We start from the raw sequence: 20,689 nt of genomic DNA, 5'->3' as shown, positions 1-20,689 counted from the left end.
AACCCACCCCAGTTCGCTTGTATTACGTTTACAAATAAATTTACAAATAATACCGCGCAGCTACACAAACGTAATGTCAGGAGATACTGTAGCGACTCCTACTCCTCACGGCGAGTCTTGCCCTTTAAGTGACACTGGGGGGCGCAGCCTGCGCGCGCCAGGGTTGCGTTATCAATAAAGTTTCCCTCCTCGGGATTTTTGGATTAAGCAGTTTCTGCCTCGGTTACCGAACCTGCTTCAATACATTGTTACTGTTAAAAATGCACTTCCAATAAAGTGAGTATTGGAAAAATTTATTTTGCTGCTGAATGTAACTACTAAAGTAACTTGTAATCTAACGTAGTTACTTTTAAAATCAAGTAATATGTAATGTAACTAAGTTACTTTTAAAAGGAGTAATCAGTAATCAGTAATCGGATTACTTTCTCAAGGTAACTTAGCCATCACTGCATACAAGCTGACATTAATCAATATATATGTATGAATATATGTGTCAATTGGCTATGAGCACATTTTAAAACCCTCCTCTTATCAAACTCAAAGATCTTTGTTTCTCCACCTGGTGCACATGCAGGATAGGGGCTGTTTCTGTGGACTCAGTGTGAATATTTGATGATCTTTCTGGTTTCCACATGCAGACCCTTGCAGACGTAACTGGACACCTGCTAGCGGTACGGGAAGAGAGTGAATGCTAAGTCATAAGGCCTCAGCACATGTCAGGAGAATTTCTGTCAAAGGACCTTCACCAACTTGTTTTACTCTCTAAAGACACTTCAATAAGGTTCAATATATAATATTATTTACTGAAGATGAACAGAAACATGACTTTTTTCTAATTTTCTACTTTTTTCTTCTAATGTAATGCCTTAAATGTTATGTTATTAAGTTCTACCTTGCTATCCAGTTCTTTATTATTCATCACTAATCAAAACTTGCATTTAAAGACCACATAACCATGCTATTTCTTGCATTTAAAGACCACATAACCATGCTACACCTTTCAGCATTGACATTTTCTGAACATTTGCACTGCACAATAAAAACTTTTTATATTTTGGGGCAATATTTCTCTCTAAGTGCATTTTTGAGCAAGCATACACATGTCTGTGAGTCGCCATCTCCAGATAGTTTGACTAATTTTATTTTTATTTTCAAAGACACAACAAATCCAAAATGTTGTGTTTCTGTCAATGCTGTAAAAAACGGGATGGGACAAAATTCAATCATGTGAAAACAAAACAGAGATAAGTGTGTTTGACCCATGAGAGGAGCGGGCCAAGGTCAGTGATCACCTCAGCTCAGAGGCTCAGAATGCCTTTACATTTGTGGCATATAGCTGACGCTCTTATCCAGAGTGATATACAAATGTGACAAAGTTAGAAGTTGGTACTTTATTAATGAAAATATTTTAATAGACTATTAAAAGCTATAACAAGTCAGTCTTTCATTGTCCTGAAAAGTAGAACCAAAAATTGAAGCCTCTGGTCTAAACTAAACAAACGTATGCAGCCTGTATTTCTGCAACTGCAACATTATACGATTGATAAATAGCTTGTTTAGTTCCAGCATAACTACAGCCAAATGTGTTTTTATACATCTGAAGAACATAAACATGCTTCTCCAGTTATGTCAGCTAGTAGTGGCTATAATCACAGCAAACCATTGTAGAGATTAGCTATGCTACTCACAACCATCTTGAAATTAGTGGTATCAAGCCACTATAAAAATACAAAGATATATTTGGCTTGCATGTTTTATGTAAAAATGGATGCATGCAGCTCTAGTAAGAAGTTTTAGTATGGACTAATACGCCTCTCTTTATGTCTCGTTTTATAGCAATTAGGGTGAATGCCTATGCGTAGTAAATTTGCTCTGAAATAGAAACCAGGCACCCAAAATCAAAGGTTTATAGACTTAAATTTAAAAATAACATTAAGGTTTACCTATTATTGTCTATTGTAACTTGTCTAATGACCACGTAATTTTTGTGTCAGCAGCTGTCAGCAGGTTTTGTTGCAAACCCACTTGCCTGCCCGCGTGGTTCGTCATTGTTTTCTTGCATTTGATTGGTTGCCTACGGCCGCGTGGCTTTTCCATTGCGATAATAAAAAACCGAGCTCGTGCATCATTGTCACAATCTTCGGAAGACTTGTTAGAGGTTCTTGCTTCAACAGTGATTGAACGGAACTTCTTTATTTTTCCGTAATATTAGGTATTCCAAGTTTTAAAACAAAGAAAAAGAAATCCATCGAAATGGCGACTTCTCAAATTCGTCAGAACTACCACCGCGACTGTGAGTCCGCTATTAACAAGATGATTAACATGGAGCTTTACGCATCCTACACCTACAGCTCGATGGTGAGTTGGTAGAATGAACAATTTCATATGATGGTAATTTGCAATAACAGCTTTTGCAACAGATTTTATTGTTTCTCTTGATTTCCTTAATTTAATTTCCAGTGATCATGTTTTTAAAAACAGGCTTTCTACTTCTCTCGGGATAATGTCGCCCTCGAGGGTTTCGCCCATTTTTTCAAAGAGAACAGTCACGAGGAACGTGAGCACGCGGAGAAGTTCATGTCCTTACAGAATAAAAGGGGGGGACGCATTTTCCTCCAGGATGTCAAGGTTCGTTCATTTGCCATCCTGTCGAGTAGGCTACAGTCTGCAAACACATAGCAAAATTATAAACATGAAATCCAATGACAGTCTAAAATCAGTATGGCTTTCTCTCCTGCAACAGGTAGCCAACAGGGTTATATTCTACATGTGCATACACAGACATGCAGATACAAGACAAATAATTAACCTTTTAACTAAGAATTAAGTGGAAAAACCCTAGTTGGACCGTAGCTGACTTACAAATGTTTGTTAATTGGGTAAGGTCTTGCATTGGAGATGAATCTGTTAACCCTTGTGATCTCCCACCTCCATCAGAAACCTGAGCGTGATGAGTGGGGCACTGGACTGGAAGCCATGCAGTGTGCTCTGGAACTGGAGAAGAAGGTGAACCAGGCACTGCTCGATCTGCACAAACTCTCCTCTGAGAAGGGTGACCCTCATGTAAGTCCACATGTATTAGAAAATTGCAAATGTGCCATGTTTCGTCAATTGTGATTTTCACCCTAATCAAAAGTTGTCCTCTGCATTTACCCATTTGTGCAGTGATCTCTCTCTCTCTCACACACACACACGCGCGTGGTTACACACGTGCCCAGAACAGCAGGCAGCCTGGCGTCTGGGGAGCAGTGCCTTGCTCAAGGGCACCTCAGTCATGGCCTCAGGCCTGGGAAGTGAACCAATGACCCTCTGGTCACAAGACCGGTTCCCTAACCACCAGACCATGACTACCCAATTTTACGTTAGTCTGTAGAAAAATCCCAACTTCCTCCATTTGGCTTGTATGCTTTTATGCAAAGCAATTTTCATCTTGGTCAAAAACACAATGCAGTGTTTATAGCAGTAAATCATGCACTAAAGACTTCTAGTTCTGTGGTAATGTCTGCTTACTAATGCACCAGTGATTGTATACTACCTTTTTTATGTGGTCCAAATTTGTACTTTTTCTACATACAATTTCTTTTACTGTCCAACAGCTGTGTGACTTCCTGGAGTCCGAGTACCTGAATGAGCAGGTGGAGATGATCAAGAAGCTGGGTGACCACATCACCAACCTCAGCAAGATGGACGCTGCCAAGAACAGGATGGCCGAGTATCTGTTTGACAAGCACACCCTGGGGAGCAAGAGCTAAATCCAGACAAAGGCTTCAACCAAGTCCTGTAGAAGCCCCATTGGAAATCTACTAAAAATATGTGAAAACACAAGGATTACATAAATATATTTTGGTGTCTTATTTTGTTGTCTTTGCCCAGTCAATTTATGATTAACATGGTGGATTTCTACATGTTACGAATTTGACAAATAAACATTTTGAGCTGGAGATTTCCTCTGTCTGCTTTAACATTTAAATACTTGAGTGCTTTACCATAGTCATAGCTGGATTTAATTTGTAGGATGTGACTTGGCTAACACTGACACTTGACTGATTTCAACTTTGTTGCATACGGACATGTATTCGGACATACTACCCTTTATCGCGTACTGTATAGGACAGGAGTGGCCAACCCGCGGCTCGCGAGCTACATGCGGCTCTTTGCCTGGTTTCATGCGGCTCCCCAGCCGGTCCGCGGGCTCACCTACACAAACGGGGCGACACACTGCTACATTTTCGTGGTGCGTGGTTTGTTTACAAGCCTAGCGAGCCGCTAATACTTTTAAAACCGGCGTAGTGGAAAACACGCATTTGACTGTCTTCACAGCTAATAATTTACACTCGCCACCCCACCCCCCCCCCCCGCTCAACAAATTAAACTCGCCAACCCCCGCTCAACAATCTACACTCGCCCATGTATGATGTGGCTCTTTGCCGTAACACAGCAAGAAAAGTGGCTCTTGGTCTATGACGGGTTGGCCACCTATGGTATAGGATGTAAATATGGCATTTCCGACCAGATATAAGTCTGGTTACTCGGTGGGGCTTGAGCACACACGACTCCCAGGTAACAGTAAACCCACGACTGTTTTGTTAACATGACCATTTTTACCCTACATACTGTAAAAATTAAAACACTGCTGTCGTTGATTTAAAGTATTTTTTCTCAGTGTAGTAGTTAAAACAAATTAGATTTGTTTTATCAAATCAAATCAGATTCATTGTCACATCACCAGTGTACAGGTACACCGGTGAGTGAAAAACTTGTGTGCAAGTTCCACAATTTGCAGTAACAATATTTACAATAAGATGTAAAAATTACAACAATTGGCTAGTGTATGTACATATAAAAACTTACTGTGTAGTGTCATGTAAATAAAAAGTGTTGTTCTAATTTGTTTACAATATATTAAATATACATGTGATATTGCACAGTGAATGAGATGAATGTAACAGGCTATGGATTATATAATGCTGCATAGATGTGCAGAAGTACCAGTGATCACAGTGAGTTTGATACTGTAGTAATGACAGAGCAAGGTATGGAGTAGTACTGTATACGCAGGGGTAGAGTATTGTCTCTGGTTGTAATTTTTAAGTCCCATGGTCCAGCAGTGCAGGGGTGCAGTGTGAAATAAAGTGCAATAAAGTGCAGACATTGATACAGTATAGAAAGTCAGCTGGACATACATTTGGAATTATTCATTTCATTTTGGATTAAACACTTAAAATGTCTCAATAAAAAAATAATCGTGAACTCCATAGTGTTGTGCGAGCGCGCTTTTTTTCCAAATAAAGCGGCGTTGTGATGACGTAAGCGTGCTCGGGCCGGGTTGCTGAAGTGAGTGTGAGTGCAGACCAGAGGGGGAGTGGGGAGGGGGGATAACCGGGCCCCAGCACGGAACCAGCAAACCGTGCCTAGTGTGAGTACGCCCTAAGTGACATTACCTGCAATTGGCCAGCCTATTTTGCCGTGAATTGTTGTTAGACTAGGGCGTACTCACACTAGGCTCTGTGATCCGGGCCTGGGCACGGTTCCCTGCCGAAGCATGGTTTGTTTGGCTAGTGTGAGCGCTCCAACCGTGCTCGGGCCTGCTTGAAGAGGTGGGCCAGGGCACGATTCGCGTGGACTCGGGCACGGTTCGCTTCTAGTGTGAGCGCTATCCGTGCTCGGGCCCGCTTGGTGCCTCGTCTGATTGGTTCATTTAGCTGGAACTCAAACATGACGTCAGTGATGCGACGCTCACGTTAAACAGTCATAGCGGCAAAGCGATTAGCAGACAATCGTGTTAAATGATCGATAAATCTGTGCTTGCACCGTGTTTCTGCACTCCCAAAACGACTCCAAAAATACAATAAAAAGAGAATCGTGTTGTGCGAGCGCGCTTTTTTTCCAAATAAAATCACGTTGTGATGACGTAAGCGTGCTCGGGCCGGCTTGATAAAGCCAGTGTGAGTGCAGGCCAGAGGGGGAGCGGGGAGGGGGGATAACCGGGCCCCAGCACGGAACCAGCAAACCGTGCCTAGTGTGAGTACACCAAAGTACCTAAAGCATGCTTACAGTTAGCTAAATTAACCTACTGAAATAAGAATGTATTTTCTCTACAAGATAACAATGTTCTCACAAACCTTTTATGCCTCTTATGTGAAGGCAGGTGAATAATAAAGTTATTATTTCCATATGAAATGGTCATCATTCTCTCCTTTGCCTCGCATGCTATTTTAAGTATCCAGTAGGTGGCACTGTTGAGAGGTAGTATAGGCCAGTTTCTCGTGCATGTATATAATTGCACGTATGACGTCACCCAGCACGAGAGCCTAACTGAAACTGTAACGGACAGAGACGTTGATAAGTATCACCAACCGCCTCTCTGTAAAACGTGAAGTAGTGTGTCGGCGTGAGTGTTTCAACAAAGTTTTATTAAATGTTTATGTGTCATGTTTATGTGATAACAATGTAAAAATGAGTTTTATTGATATAGATGTATCTTTGTTTGATTTAGATGGGAGATAAGACTGCCCACTGGAGTGTGTGTCCTTCCGTTAAAGAGGCTGTCTGTAATTTTTTGAATGAACAGTCCACTACTGTTGTCTTTCTTTTTTTTCTGAAGTACTTGTTAATTTTATAGTTGTTAATTTAAGTATCCAAATCAAACAAAGTTAATGCTGTTTCCTTTTGGGATCAGTCGGGAAATAAAAGCATCACATTAATTTTAGAGCTGTCTGGTTTGTGTGATTCCCTCCTTCTACACCTGGCCACACATCCACCAGCCCTTTTTGGTACCAGGAGTGGGGTTTCCAGTTTGATTTGTTGTTTTTTTTATTGGCATTTTTGACAGGACAATATTTAAAACAAATTTTTTTTAGTAATATAAGACAACAGTAGTGGTGAAGAGGAGTCCCATCCGGACTGTTGTGAGTGGAGCAAGGTTTCCCGAAGGGTTGACTGAGGACGAGCTGAGCTGCAGGACAAGACACGGTGTCTGCTCAGGTGTGAGCCACTCATCGGCTCCAAAAGACAAGGCCAAGAGACATTTAGAGACTTCGAGAGACTGTGTGACTCCAAAAGAGACTTCACAAAATGTCAGACAACGAGGAAAGGCTGGGCATGTCCATGCCTGGAACCAGCCACGCAGATGGGGATTCTGCTACACCTCCATATGAGAGTGGTAATAGTGGTGATCAACTAATACAGTTGCAGTCACAAATTATTGAACTGAGTAAAAAACATGACGCTGTAATGTCAAGCATTGCTTCATTATAGGTGATGTACAAACTAGATCCATTGTGTATGTGCCTAGGGAGAAACAGATTGTGTCATTTAGTGGTGACCCGGGTAACAATGCTCACTCTGTAGATGAATTTATTGAAGAGGTTGAACGAGCTATCAGTCTAAGGGGTCTAAGAGAACATGACCAAATAGACTTTATTATGTCACTGCTAAAAGGTTCTGCTTTAGATGAAGTGAAATTACGTATGCATGGACAATCCGTTAAACCCACGCAGCACACCACAGTTGTTACATGCATTCTATGCACGGCGTCAGTTAGATGGAGAAGATCTGAGAGATTACTTGCATGGACTCGCTCAGTTGCTTAACTCTGCACTGATAAATTCTTCTGGTGTAATTGCTGACCCACAGCTCGCGATCCGGGATCAGTTTATTGAAGGCGTGCAACCCAGAAAGTGATTTAGCCACAACACTCCAGGAAGTTGTCAAAATAATAGCTTAACAAGGCAAAGCCATTGGAGAATTAACAAGTGCTGTACGTGAACTGACCACCCATAAAGCGAAGCCAAATGCAGTGAATTTGAGTAATAAGCCAAAAGTCATACCCAGATACACAGAAGATGGCCAGCCCATCTGTCTCAGATGTGAGGGTGTAGGACACATGGCCAGACATTGCCCCGCACGCAGAGCCCCCAGTCAGTCTAACACTCAGCCTGTTTCTGCTGTGCAGGGAAACGAGGGCTCTCGGTTGCTATGAGCCGAGCAATGCGAGGTAAATCTAGAGGCTCACCTCAGACATTAACAAAAGAGCGTTTTTTTTCAAAATGCAGTAGGAAAATTCCCTATAGTAGACATACACATTGACAATGTCCCCCTGAAGTGCCTTTTTGACTCAGGAAGCAATGTGAGTACCTTAAAAGAAAGCTTTTTCAGAGACCACCTCCATGGAGAAGACAAAGACATGCACTGTACATCTAAATGGCTTAAAATCACAGCTACTAACAAGCTCCCATTGCCCTACCTAGGTTATGTAGAACTCGATATTGAAGTCATGGGAATAACCATCCTGGAATGTGGATTTTTGATAACAACAGATGACAGCACCATGGACAACAAAGAACTTGATTCATCCCCACCTGGTATTATTGGAATGAACATTGCTAAACGATGTAAAGAGCTGATACTAGCAGAGTTTGATGCAGCTTTAGGAGGAGAGCTGGATTCATATTGGAGAGAGGCCTTTCAGCATGTACAGGAAACAGAAATGGTAGCAAAGACAGCCATGGCACGTGTGGCGCAAAAAGATAAATGTCACCTGCCTGCTCGATCAGTCTCCACAGTTTACCTTAAGAGACATTGTAATCACCCCTCCACTCTGGCATTAGAACCAGGCAATACCCCACTGCCTGGTGGAGTGATTGTTGTGCCCACTGTAATATCTGCCAATAGTCACAATTTTCCAGTCCAAGTAATCAACTTCTCACAAGATGAAGTCTGGCTCCCAGTTAAAGCCAGGTTACGTGTTCCTACTCCCTGTCAGTGCTTAGAAGGTGACCCTTATGAAGTTCAATTCCAGCGCATAGCAACTAACCATGAGGAAGTTACTGTCAATCAGAAGGGCAGTAAAGGGCCCAACAGAGACCAACAGACCCTGTTTGATCGGCTACATCTAGGGGGCACTCCAGAGCAGCAAGAAGAGCTAAAGTCACTGTTGTTAAAATATGCTGATGTTTTTGCAGTGAATGATGAAGACCTAGGCTACACCGACCAAGTCAGACATGAAATCCCTGTAATGGATGAGACCCCAGTTTCCCAGCCCTACAGACGGATCCCACCAAATCAGTACAAAGAGGTCAGAAACCGCATATCAGAACTATTAAGAAAGGGTGTGATTCAGGAGAGTGCCAGCTCTTATGCTTCGCCAATTGTCCTAGTCCGAAAACCTGATGGCAGTCTAAGGCTATGTGTAGATTACAGAAAGCTGAACTCAAAGACCAGACGTTATGCATTCCCACTGCCACGCATAGATAAAAGTCTTGATGCTCTGTGCAATGCAAAGTTCTTCTCCAGTATTGACCTTGCAAGTGGCTACAACCAGGTTGCAGTCCATGAGAAAGATAGGCACAAAACGGCTTTCACAATTCCTTTTGGCCTATATGAATACCTGCGGATGCCTTTTGGATTATGCAATGCAACAGCCACCTTTCAACGTCTAATGCAAGCAATAATGAGTGACCTTGTGTTTCAGCTAGTTTTAGTATACCTTGATGACCTCCTTGTGTTTTCCCAAACCTTCGAAGAACACCTGCAGAGACTGGAGACAGTTCTTAAAAGGCTAAAAGACCCTGGTCTCAAAGTTAAAGTTGAGAAATGTCACTTTCTCCAGTCCGAAGTCAAGTTTTTGGGTCACAGAGTATCAGCTGAGGGGATAGGCACTGATCCAGACAAAATAAATGCAGTAAAGGGTTGGCCCATTCCCAGTACTGTAAAAGAGCTCAGGTCTTTTTTAGGTTTCTGTAGCTATTACAGGAGGTTTATTGAGAAGTTTTCCCAGGTTGCAGGACCTCTCCATGATGTGGTCAATACCTGCCTTAGAGAGAGCAGCCTGACCAAAGCCAACCAGTTGTTTCAGTCCGCTTGGACACCAGAGTGTTCCCAGGCCTTTGAACTCCTTAGAGAAAAGTTAACAAGTGCGCCCATATTAGGCTATGCAGACTTTAAGCTTCCTTTTGTAGTAGAGACAGATGCTAGCAACCTGGGGTTAGGTGCAGTTCTGTACCAGATTCAGGGAGGGAAGAAAAGGGTCATAGCTTATGCGAGTCTTAGACTCAGAGGGGCTGAAAGGAACGACAAAAACTATAGTAGTATGAAATTAGAACTTCTTGCATTAAAATGGTCAGTTACAGAGAAGTTTAGGAGTTATCTCCTCGGGTCCAAGTTCACAATCCTGACAGACAACAATCCACTTTGTCACCTTTCCACTGCTAAGTTAGGGGCTATCCAGCAGCGTTGGGTTGCACAGTTGGCTGTGTTTAATTTTGATGTTAAGTACAGGCCCGGTCGCTGTAACTCGTCAGCTGATGCCCTTTCCAGACAGCCAGCTTTAAGTGACTCAGATCCTTTTTCAGAAGATGCAGAGTTCGATGGTTGTGTTGCCATATGTGACAGCCTTAGAGTAGGCACTGGCTTAGATCCTGAGTTAGTATCTGCAGGTGTTGAGCAATTTCAGGTGAGGCAGTTAAATGCCTCAAACCCAGACAGTGAAGACACAGATGATGGGATAAACACACCTACACTCCCTGGTTACACTAAAATTGAGCTCCAGAACTTCCAAGCCTCTGACCCCACACTTAGTGTGTTGAAAAAGTTTTGGAACAGGAAAAGAAAGCCATCCTTCAAAGAAAGACAAACCTTGCCTCTACCAGTACGTTCCCTCCTAAAACAGTGGCCCCGTCTCAAAGAAAAAGATGAACTCCTGTACCGTGAGATTGAAGATACTCACCTTGGAAAATGTCACCAGCTGTTGTTACCTGCATGTCTCATAGAAAAGGTGCTCTCCAGTGTACATGATCAGATGGGTAATGGTTGCGAAAATGTACTCATAGTCACAGATGTTTTCACTAAGTTTACTTAAGCATTCCCTACAAGAGACCAGAGAGCAGACACAACTGCTAAAGTCATATTAAACGAGTGGTTTTTAAATTACAGGGTGCCAGAACGCTTACACTCAGACCAAGGCAGAAATTTTGAAAGTGCTGTGATTGCAGAATTGTGTAGGCTGTATGGAGTAAAGAAAACACGCACCACACCTCATCACCCCCAAGGAAACCCCCAGTGTGAGAGGTTTAACAGGACCTTGCATAACCTTTTGAGAACATTGCCCCCTAAAAAAAACAATGCTGGCCTGAGCATCTTGCGGAACTTGTGTATGCTTATAATGTGACACCCCACTCCTCCACCGGTTACTCTCCATATTACTTGTTGTTTGGAGTGCAACCTCACTTGCCAGTTGATGCCCTATTAGGAAAATAACAAATAAAAGAAGAAGGGTCTGATTGGCTTACAGCCCACAGAGAACGTCTTCAAGATGCCCATGAGAGAGCCAAGGCATTTGCAGAAAGGAAAGCTGCTGACAGAATGGCTCACCAGAATGCAAAAATGCACTGTCCACCAGTAGAAATAGGCCAGTATGTCTATCTTCGTTATCGCCCTATTGGTAGAAATAAGATTCAAGATGCATGGTCATCCATAGTGTAAAAAGTTGTGGATGTACAAGGAACGACACACGCAGTGTTACCTGTGAATGGAGGACCAATAAAGAGAGTGCATAGATCCAATCTGCGCCTGTGTGTAAGTCCTATACCAGCTTCTAGACACATCCCCCAAGCAGCTCCTGTTTGTGAGCCTGAAATAAATTAGGTTCTGACTCAATAGATTCAGCTTCGGATTCCTGAGATCCTGTTGGTGGATCAAGAACGAGAACCCATTGGTGAAATGTTAAAGGACCTTGAAAGTCAACTTGAGGATGAAAGTAGAAGTGATGTGGGAAGTGAGCAATCACATGATGTTGAACTGGGTGACATCTTCAGTGAAGAAATGCCTCTTCAACCACAACCTGTTGAGAAAAGTCCAGGTTTGTCTGAAGAGGAACCAGTAGAGATACCTGTACCTGCTCCGCTGCGGAGGGTAGGACAATCAGATATAAACACACCTATGCCAACACCTCCACCACGCAGATGTGCTAGAACAAATGCTGGCAAAAACAGAAACCCATTTAATTTACCCATGTCTGCATGTAATGCTGTGTCTTTCACCCCAGAGGCATTGTTTTAGGTGTTAGCGGGAACGGTTCTTTACACGTCAATGCAAAATGCTACAGTTAATGTTTAGGAAGTCATCGGGACGTTGACTTCAGGCAGGGGAGAATGTAGCCAGGTGAATAATAAAGTTATTATTTCCATATGAAATGGTCATCATTCTCTCCTATGCCTCGCATGCTATTTTAAGTATCCAGTAGGTGGCACTGTTGAGAAGTAGTATAGGCCAGTTTCTCGTGCATGTATATAATTGCACATATGACGTCACCCAGTACGAGAGCCTAACTGAAACTATAACGGACAGAAACATTGATAAGTATCACCAACCGCCTCTCTGTAAAACGTGAAGTAGTGTGTCGGCGTAAGTGTTTCAACAAAGTTTTATTAAATGTTTATGTGTCATGTTTATGTGTTAACAATGTAAAAATGTGTTTTATTGATATAGATGTATCTTTGTTTGATTTAGAGGGGAGATAAGACTGTCCACTGGAGTGTGTGTCCTTCCGTTAAAGAGGCTGTCTGTAATTTTTTGAATGAACAGTCCACTACTGTTGTCTTTCTTTTTTTTCTGAAGTACTTGTTAATTTTATAGTTGTTAATTTAAGTATCCAAATCAAACAAAGTTAATGCTGTTTCCTTTTGGGATCAGTCGGGAAATAAAAGCCCCACAATAACTTTAGAGCTGTCTGGTTTCCCTCCTTCTACACCTGGCCATATATATATATATATATATATCTGGAGCATTACAATTGTTGGTTCGATTAAACTCACAAAATGGCAAGAAAAAAAACAACTTTCAATTGAAACTCGACAGTCTATTCTTGTTCTGAGAAATGAAGTCTATTCCATGCGAGAAATTGCCAAGAAACTGAAGATTTCCTACAATGGTGTGTACTACTCCCTTCAGAGGAGAGCACAGACAGGCTCTAACCAGAGGAGAAGGAGAAGTGGAAGGCCCCGCTGCACAACTGAGCAAGAAGACAAGTACATTAGAGTCTCCAGTTTGAGAAATCGACGCCTCACAGGTCCTCAACTAGCAGCTTCATTAAATAGTGCCCGCAAAACGCCAGTGTCAACGTCTACAGTGAAGAGGCGACTCCGGGATGCTGGCTTTCATGGCAGGGTGGCAAAAAAAAGCCATATCTGGCTAATAAAAGAAAAAGATTAATATGGGCAAAAGAACACAGACATTGGACAGAGGAAGATTGGAAAAAAGTGTTATGGACAGATGAATCAAAGTTTGAGGTGTTTGGATCACACAGACAAACATTTGTGAGACACAGAACAACTGAAAAGATGCAGGAAGAGTGCCTGACACCATCTGTCAAACATGGTGGAGGTAATGTGATGGTCTGGGGTTGCTTTGGTGCTGGTAAAGTGGGAGATTTGTACAAGGTAAAAGGGATTTTGAATAAGGAAGGCTATCACTCCATTTTGCAACACCATGCCATACCCTGTGGACAGTGCTTGATTGGAGCCAATTTCATCCTGCAACAGGACAATGACCCAAAGCACACCTCCAAATTATGCACAAACTATTTAGACAAGAAGCAGGCAGCTGGTGTTTTATCGGTAATGGAGTGGCCAGCGCAGTCACCAGATCTCAACCCCATTGAGCTGTTGTGGGAGCAGTTTGACCGTATGGTACGAAAAAAGTGCCCATTAACCCAATCAAACTTGTGGGAGCGGCTTCTGGAAGCATGGGGTGAAATTTCTCCAGATTACCTCAGCAAATTAACAGCTAGAATGCCAAAGGTCTGCAATGCTGTAATTGCTGCTAAGGGAGCATTCTTTGACGAAAGCAAAGTTTAAAGTAGAAAATTATTTCAAATAAATAAAAAAAAACATTATTTCTACCTTGTCAATGTCTGGACTATATTTCTATTCATTTTGCAACTCATTTGATAAATAAAAGTATGAGATTTCAGGGAAAACACAAAATTGTCTAGGTGACCCCAAACTTTTACGGTAGTGTGTATATATATATATATATATATATATATATATATATATACACACTGTATATATATATATATATATAATAATAATAATAATAATAATAATAATAAATTTTATTTGTTTGGCGCCTTTCATGGCACTCAAGGTCACCTTACAAAATTGAAACAAAATTAAAACATACAATAAATATAAAATTCTAACACAGCAACAGAGATAAAATACATTTGTTAAAGTGAAAAAGCCAGTTTGAACAGATGAGTTTTAAGAGCAGTTTTGAATTCTGAAATAGAGTGCAATGTTCGTATGTGTGTGGGGAGTGTGTTCCAAAGCTTTGGAGCAACATGGGAAAAAGCCCTTGCGCCCATTGTGCGGAGATTAGCAGTTGGTTCTACCAGGAATCCTGCAGAAGAGGAGCGCAGAGTGCGGGAGGGAGTGTAAAACTGAAGGAGATCTGTAAAATAGTCAGGTGCCAGGTTGTGAAGTGCCTTAAATGTCAGTAACACAATTTTAAAACTGATCCGTTGTGATACTGGGAGCCAGTGTAACTGGATAAGCAGGGGTGTGACGTGCTCGGTGGACTTGGTGCGTGTAATTATCCGTGCTGCTGAATTCTGTATAAGCTGAAGTCTTTGGATGAGTTTATTTGGAAGGCCTGCCAGTATTGCATTGCAGTAGTCGATCCGTGATGTAACTAATGTATTGACTAGTATTTCTGTAGAGTGTTGTGATAGGATGGGCCTTAATCTGGAGATGTTTCTCAAGTGGAAAAAAGCAATCCGGGAGGTATTGTTTATGTGAGTGGAAAAAGAGAGCGTGCTGTCCAAAATCACACCAAGATTTGTAACATGAGTGGAAACAGGTACAACATCCTCAGCAATGGAAAGTGAACTAATGGTATATATATATATATTACACTGTATATATACCGTATTTTCTAAAAGCCGCATATATCTACTGAACTGAATACATTTAACTGAACTGATCAGTTTCTGAATGGTGCCTGTAGCATTTCATGTGCGACAGTTTTGGCTTTCAGCCGGTGTTGTGGCGAATTTCGACTCCTCTCGTTTATCCGCATAAAGACGCTACAGATTATATTGTTGATTTACGTTTCTATGCATAAATAAGAGCTAAACTTTAATTATCAATCACAGCAAACAGCATTATCTATGTCCAAAAACACACTGCCTCAAGGGTATTAATTATTTTAAATAAAATACACACCAGCTATACCGAAGTTCACCTCTGACCATGACTTCCCAGTATTACAGCGGTATTATGTATACATATCTAGTTAGGACAAAACTAGAGTGCTCACTGAACTAAGTAATAATCACTGTAACTCCCGAATATCATCTGTAGCGTCTTTGTGCGTGTGCAAACGATCAAGCTTATTCTTACCCGGGCCGGGTTGACGGTGAAATCTAAAGTGTTTCCAAATGGTTGCTTTCAAAGACCGCGGAGCCGTTTGGACTTCTTTTTCTTCATACTTTAGCGTTTTTCCTAGCACTATGGTGACTCAGAAGGCACACCCGTACCCGAAAAAAATAGATTTTTTGAAAATGAGAATTGATTCTGAATCGTTCAATGTTAGAAATGCGATTCGACCTTGAATTGTTTTTTTCCTGCACCCCTAGTTAGTACCTGTATTCAGGGAGCATGAGGTAGACTCATATTTTCCCGTATTCGAATGAATAGCCACTACCTTGAACTGGCTGAAAGGATTGTGGTCTCTCTTACTTCAATGCAAATTATGTGGCAAAGCGCAGGAGGTGTGTTCGTCATTATCCTTAGCCGATAGTATGGACTATGAAATAGTAAAGGCTTTGGTATTGAGGACCTATGAATTAGTCCCCAAAGCCTACAGACAAAATTTTAGACAATTAGAAAAACCTGTCTGCCAAACATTTGTGGAATTTGCCAGTGAAAAGGCTGTGTTATTTGACAAATGGTGTGCAGCCATTGTCACACTTTCAATTAGTTGAAAGAGTTTGTGTTGTTGGAGGAATTCAAAAACTACTTTCCTTTGCAGTTGGTGGTTCATTTAAATTAACAGAGGGTGTCTACTTTGTCACAAGCAGCTGTATTGGCAGATGAGTTTGTGCACAAAACAGTTTTTACGCCTCCGTATTCACCCAAGCCTCGTTTGCCCCGTAAGTTGCAGTCCGATACTGTCCCGAAGACGGATCGGAGCTCTGAAAAACGAGACTGTTTTTATTGTCATGAACGAGGGCACTTGATAGCTAACTGCCCTGTTCTCTTGCGTAAAAACATTTAAAAAAATTGGTGCAGTGGGGTCGCAGGACCAACCGCCGTCGGATGCAGGGCAGGAGTTTAAGCCCTTCACGTTTTCTGGTTTTGTTACCAATACCTCGGGGACTTCAGAGAAACACTCTATTCGTATTTTAAGAGACACAGGAGCTGCACAGACGCTGATGTTAGATTCGGTTTTACCTTTGTCGGAGGACAGTTACTGTGGTTGCGATGTGTTAATTCAGGGAATCGAAATGGGAGTTATTTGAGTACCTTTGCATAAAGTGTGCTTAGAAATGACGGATTTCAAGGGGGAAGTGAAAGTCGCTGTACGCCCTACGTTGCCTATAAGTGGCATTGACCTCATTTTGGAGAGGGGGTTCAGTCCTTGTTTGGCATGTGGCAACAGGAAGTGACACCTAGCGACATGTGCCACAAAATACGTCATCCGCAATCGGCACATGTTGATCAGCAGTGGCACATGCCGATTAGAAGTGGCATGTGCCACAAAATCGTGGCACTTAGTGTGGCTAGTGCCACTCGATTTTGGCATCTGCTTTATGTTTGGTGAACGATTCTAGCCGATAGCCAGCTAACTAGCTCTAAATTAAGAGATTTTATGTTGTTTGACGATATCATGTCGAAGTTAGATTATAGTGTGTTACACTGGTAACAGTTATCAAAGACATTATATTAGAGGATTTATTATATTTCTCGGTGTATGTTCATGTTGTTCATGCCATCCGCGTAAACCACTGCGAGCGAGTAGCACCGCTGAATACAATCGGCACCTGCCTCCACTACACGTCACCCGCAATAGGCACATGCCGATCAGCCATCGGCACATGCCGATTAGAAGTGGCAACCGCAAACAGGCCTCTCAGACGTGGCACCGACCACCGCCAATGTCACCAGCCACTTGAAAACCATTTGTTACGCTGGCCAAAGTACCGTTTGTAGGTTTTGTGTTTTATAACTTTTGTTATATCTTTTGAGCCCAGATTTAGTCATCAACTAGTTTAATTTGCTAGTACACACTATTTCTTTCACTATTCTCAAAGTCTACAAGTCCACCTCTCTGCACAAAGATGTCTCACATTTTTTGCATTCAGTAATTGAATCCCTATTTATTTGCCACTTAATTAAATAAACTACCTTTAATGATTTGCTTGTTTGACTTTTTTATATTGTTGGCTCAGCTTTCATTAATTACAGATACAATACAAAACGTAAAAAGAAATTGAACTGAAATTTAATATTAAATTGTTTTTACAAATTACTTAACATGAAATCAAGTATTACTTTGGTATTTAAAAAAACAAACAACAAAAGAGAATAAAGAATAAACTCTAAACAAAGGTATATAGTTATTAAGGCAAACTCTAAAAAGAATATATAGCTGCCAAAAGTCATTTCAGCTTGGAATCTGGTGAAACCTTCCAGCTTCTTCAGGACCAGGATAGTGATCTTTCAAAAGAAAAAAGACTTTGTCAACAACGATTTTGCATGGCATTGTTGTCAGGGCTGGCCCCAGGGCGGCTCGTCCTGATGGCAACAGGAGAAGCCCCCGAGTCAGACCACAGGCTAATCAGCGGTGATGGCATGCACCTGCCATCCTTCCTTTATAAGGACGACAGACGCAGTGCCTCACCGCTGAGTTGTCTGCTTCATGTCGTCAACCTCCAGCCCTTTCACTATGTCTTTGCTCGGTGTCTAGCCACCCTGCCCCTAGCTCATTTCAGTTGTTTTGTTTGTTTATCTGTCCATTCGAGTACTTACCTCCTGCGCCGCACCCTGGCCTCTCTCAAGTTTTCCTCCCGCTGTTATTCTTCCTGTCCGTTTGATTTTGGTTTTTGGGAAGGGTTTTTTGTTCCTCGCGGCGTTTGCCAGCCAGCCAGCTACTTCCCCTGGCGTCCTTTGTTTTCTCTTTGAAAATCAAAGGACTGTTTGTTCGTTACGCGTTGAGTATTTCCGCGATTGTTTTCCTGTTTTCCCCCGTTACACGCGTTGATTATTTCCGCGATTGTTTTCCTGTTTTCCCCCGTTACACGCGTTGATTATTTCCGCGATTGTTTTCTGTTTTCCCCCGTTACACGCGTTGAGTATTTCCGCGATTGTTTAAGTTCTCCCCTATTTATACGCGTCGAGTTTCTCCGCGATTACCTTCAGTTCACCCTTGGCACTGAAAACACAGCGAGCCGTGTCTTTGTTCCCTCGCGTGTGTACTGTCGTTCAGTGCACGGACGAGGTGCTTGGGTTCGCCATCCTAAAACTTCCGCGGGAGAAATGTCTCCTACATCTCCCGCTCTGACAGAAAACCAACCGTAAATCAGACATTTAGACTGTTTAAAAAATGACAAACAAGTAAATAAATTAAAAATATTAATTATACCGTGCATACAAACACCCCACAGTTGAAAGAAACTGACTGCTGCCACATTTGAGGTGTATGCTACAGATTTTCCAGCCATGTAATGAGCCATGATGCTGAAAGCCATGCCTACAACAACAAAAAAAAACATCTGAGTGATTTTGCAAATATAGGCTACTCAATTTGACAGTTATAAAACAATAGATACATTAATCTTAATAAATACCAAAAAATATCATACCTGAGCATTTCCATTACATCCTCTTCAATCGTGGAGTGTTTCCCATATGAGTCACATTTTGATTTGTTTTGCAAGAATATCAAAAAACTGTTTTGCATAAATTAAAAAACATACAATTAACTGCTTTTTATATTTTTAATAAAAAAAAGTGTTGTGCTATAAAGTAAAAAATTTTATTACCCAAAGAATAAAATGGTTTCCCCACTCAGAAACAAGGGATTCCCCAACAATACAAGGCCAGAGAACCTTCTCTGCATCCTTTAAATAAAGAAACATTCATTGAAAGGTCAGGAGTAAATAACGAAATTATAAAATGACATTAAACATGCGTAATGTGACTAATGTATAATTCAATTTATTTTACCATCAAAAGGGCAATTTCACTATCTGGTATGTGCCTGTTAGTCTGCCATTCTCTGTGCCAAACAGTAAATGGTGACCTTGACATCTGTTATCATCGTGAGGTCCTTTAGGTTTTAGCGCCGTGTCTGCAGCCTGCAAGACACACTTACTCAGGAGAGACAGCAAACAAGGTACACAGAATAAAATCAATAGTAACACAACAATCACTGGGGTACACACAGTCGCCAGCCAGGTTCCCCAGTTCGCTACTATGTCCTCCCAGATCTTCCCCAGCCCGTCTGCCCCAGCCCGTTGTTTCATGTGGTCAATGATAATAGAGATGTTATCATGTAAATCTGGTATTTAGAGTTACGGTGTCTTGTTTACCTGCTCTTCCCTATGAGCAAGAGCATAGGGTTCATGGTGGGTGATCGTTGACCTTTCTTGACAGTTGTTGTGCTTGGAGTGTGGGCATGCCCAATCTGCACTTCCACCCACTCAGCTGAGGCGTCCGAACACCCTACTTTCACCTTATAGGAGCTGGGATGCATCAGGTGTCTGCCACTGTCTGTAGCTGGAGAAGAGGGAAAAAAGTTACAGAGTTTCTTAAACCCCAAAAATCTAATCTAATCTACTTTTCTCATGCTTGTCACATGCACAACTCTGCACATTACTTTTTGGTTTTGTCTGTTTTTTGCAATCTGGGCAACACGGGAATTAACAGCCTTTGACATTAGTGCAATATTACTTTAAATATTCAAGGAAAAAATATTTTAAATTAAAATTTTTTTTTTAATATTTGGAAAACAGATAAAACTTCTTGTCAGTAAGCCAGGGAAGGCCATTCTTTGAGGACTTTGGAGCTTCAATCAGATATGGACAAATGCTCATGAGATCTCTGAGGTTTATTGCTGCATTATCAGTGAAACTAACAAGTGTCTGTCGGTCATTGCTCATGTCCTTGTAAAATTTCAAGAGTTTGTCCTATGCAAAATCAATTAATGAAAACATTACATAAATATACAATAAAACTGATTAGTGGAAAAAATGGAAAATATAATGCTTACCAAGTTTTCTGGCTCTGTTGGGAACATAGACAATGAATGTGCTTCCATAGGAGCTATGGGGGCCAGATTGTGGCTGTAATTCTGCATCTGGAAATTGTAATTGTCTCCTTTAGAAATCAAATAGAAACATGTTCAAGCTACATTCTGTGAGCACAAGGTAAAATAATATACTTTAATTATACATTATTTCATAATGTTGAGTTACAAAAACATTACTTGTATCTTAAAAGCTGAACAAAAAGAATCCAAATGCAGGCTTCTGTGTGAATTACCACAGTGCATAGTGACTACATATAATATAATATTTGTCTCTATATGCATTCGTGTACCTTGCATCCCAAATGTTAGTTTTCCATTTGGACCCATCAGCAGTACTTCCTTTGTCTGTCTCTGCAAATTTTGTATGTAGTTGTTG

General features: G+C 41.4%; 1 protein-coding gene and 1 long non-coding RNA gene across 2 annotated transcripts; one reads left to right on the top strand and one right to left on the bottom strand.

The window, feature by feature from the left end:
- The first annotated feature begins 2,124 nt into the window (after window positions 1-2,124).
- Window positions 2,125-3,941, top strand: LOC143506533 (ferritin, middle subunit-like). Its single transcript, XM_076996345.1, has 4 exons — window positions 2,125-2,358; window positions 2,482-2,628; window positions 2,938-3,063; window positions 3,597-3,941. Exons 1-4 carry the CDS (start codon window positions 2,254-2,256, stop codon window positions 3,750-3,752), a joined length of 534 nt encoding a protein of 177 aa, XP_076852460.1. The 5' UTR covers window positions 2,125-2,253; the 3' UTR covers window positions 3,753-3,941.
- On the bottom strand, window positions 2,545-3,057 carry LOC143506549 (uncharacterized). The gene is made up of 2 exons (XR_013128383.1): window positions 2,863-3,057; window positions 2,545-2,665 (listed from the first exon to the last, which is right to left on the bottom strand). It is a non-coding gene; the product is annotated as an uncharacterized LOC143506549 (long non-coding RNA).
- Window positions 3,942-20,689: the final 16,748 nt, after the last annotated feature.

Source organism: Brachyhypopomus gauderio, chromosome 2, assembly GCF_052324685.1.
Source record: "Brachyhypopomus gauderio isolate BG-103 chromosome 2, BGAUD_0.2, whole genome shotgun sequence".
Taxonomy (NCBI): Eukaryota; Metazoa; Chordata; class Actinopteri; order Gymnotiformes; family Hypopomidae; genus Brachyhypopomus; species Brachyhypopomus gauderio.
Note: the sequence above shows the minus strand (reverse complement) of the source record. Positions and strands in the feature narration are given on the sequence as shown.

Bases quoted from the DNA above. Each gene is read 5' to 3' on its own strand.
- LOC143506533 (XM_076996345.1), top strand. From the start codon at position 2,254: ATGGCGACTTCTCAAATTCGTCAGAACTACCACCGCGACTGTGAGTCC. The intron at 2,629-2,937 runs GTTCGTTCATTT...CACCTCCATCAG, and splicing joins TTTTCCTCCAGGATGTCAAG to AAACCTGAGCGTGATGAGTG. The intron at 3,064-3,596 runs GTAAGTCCACAT...ACTGTCCAACAG, and splicing joins CTGAGAAGGGTGACCCTCAT to CTGTGTGACTTCCTGGAGTC.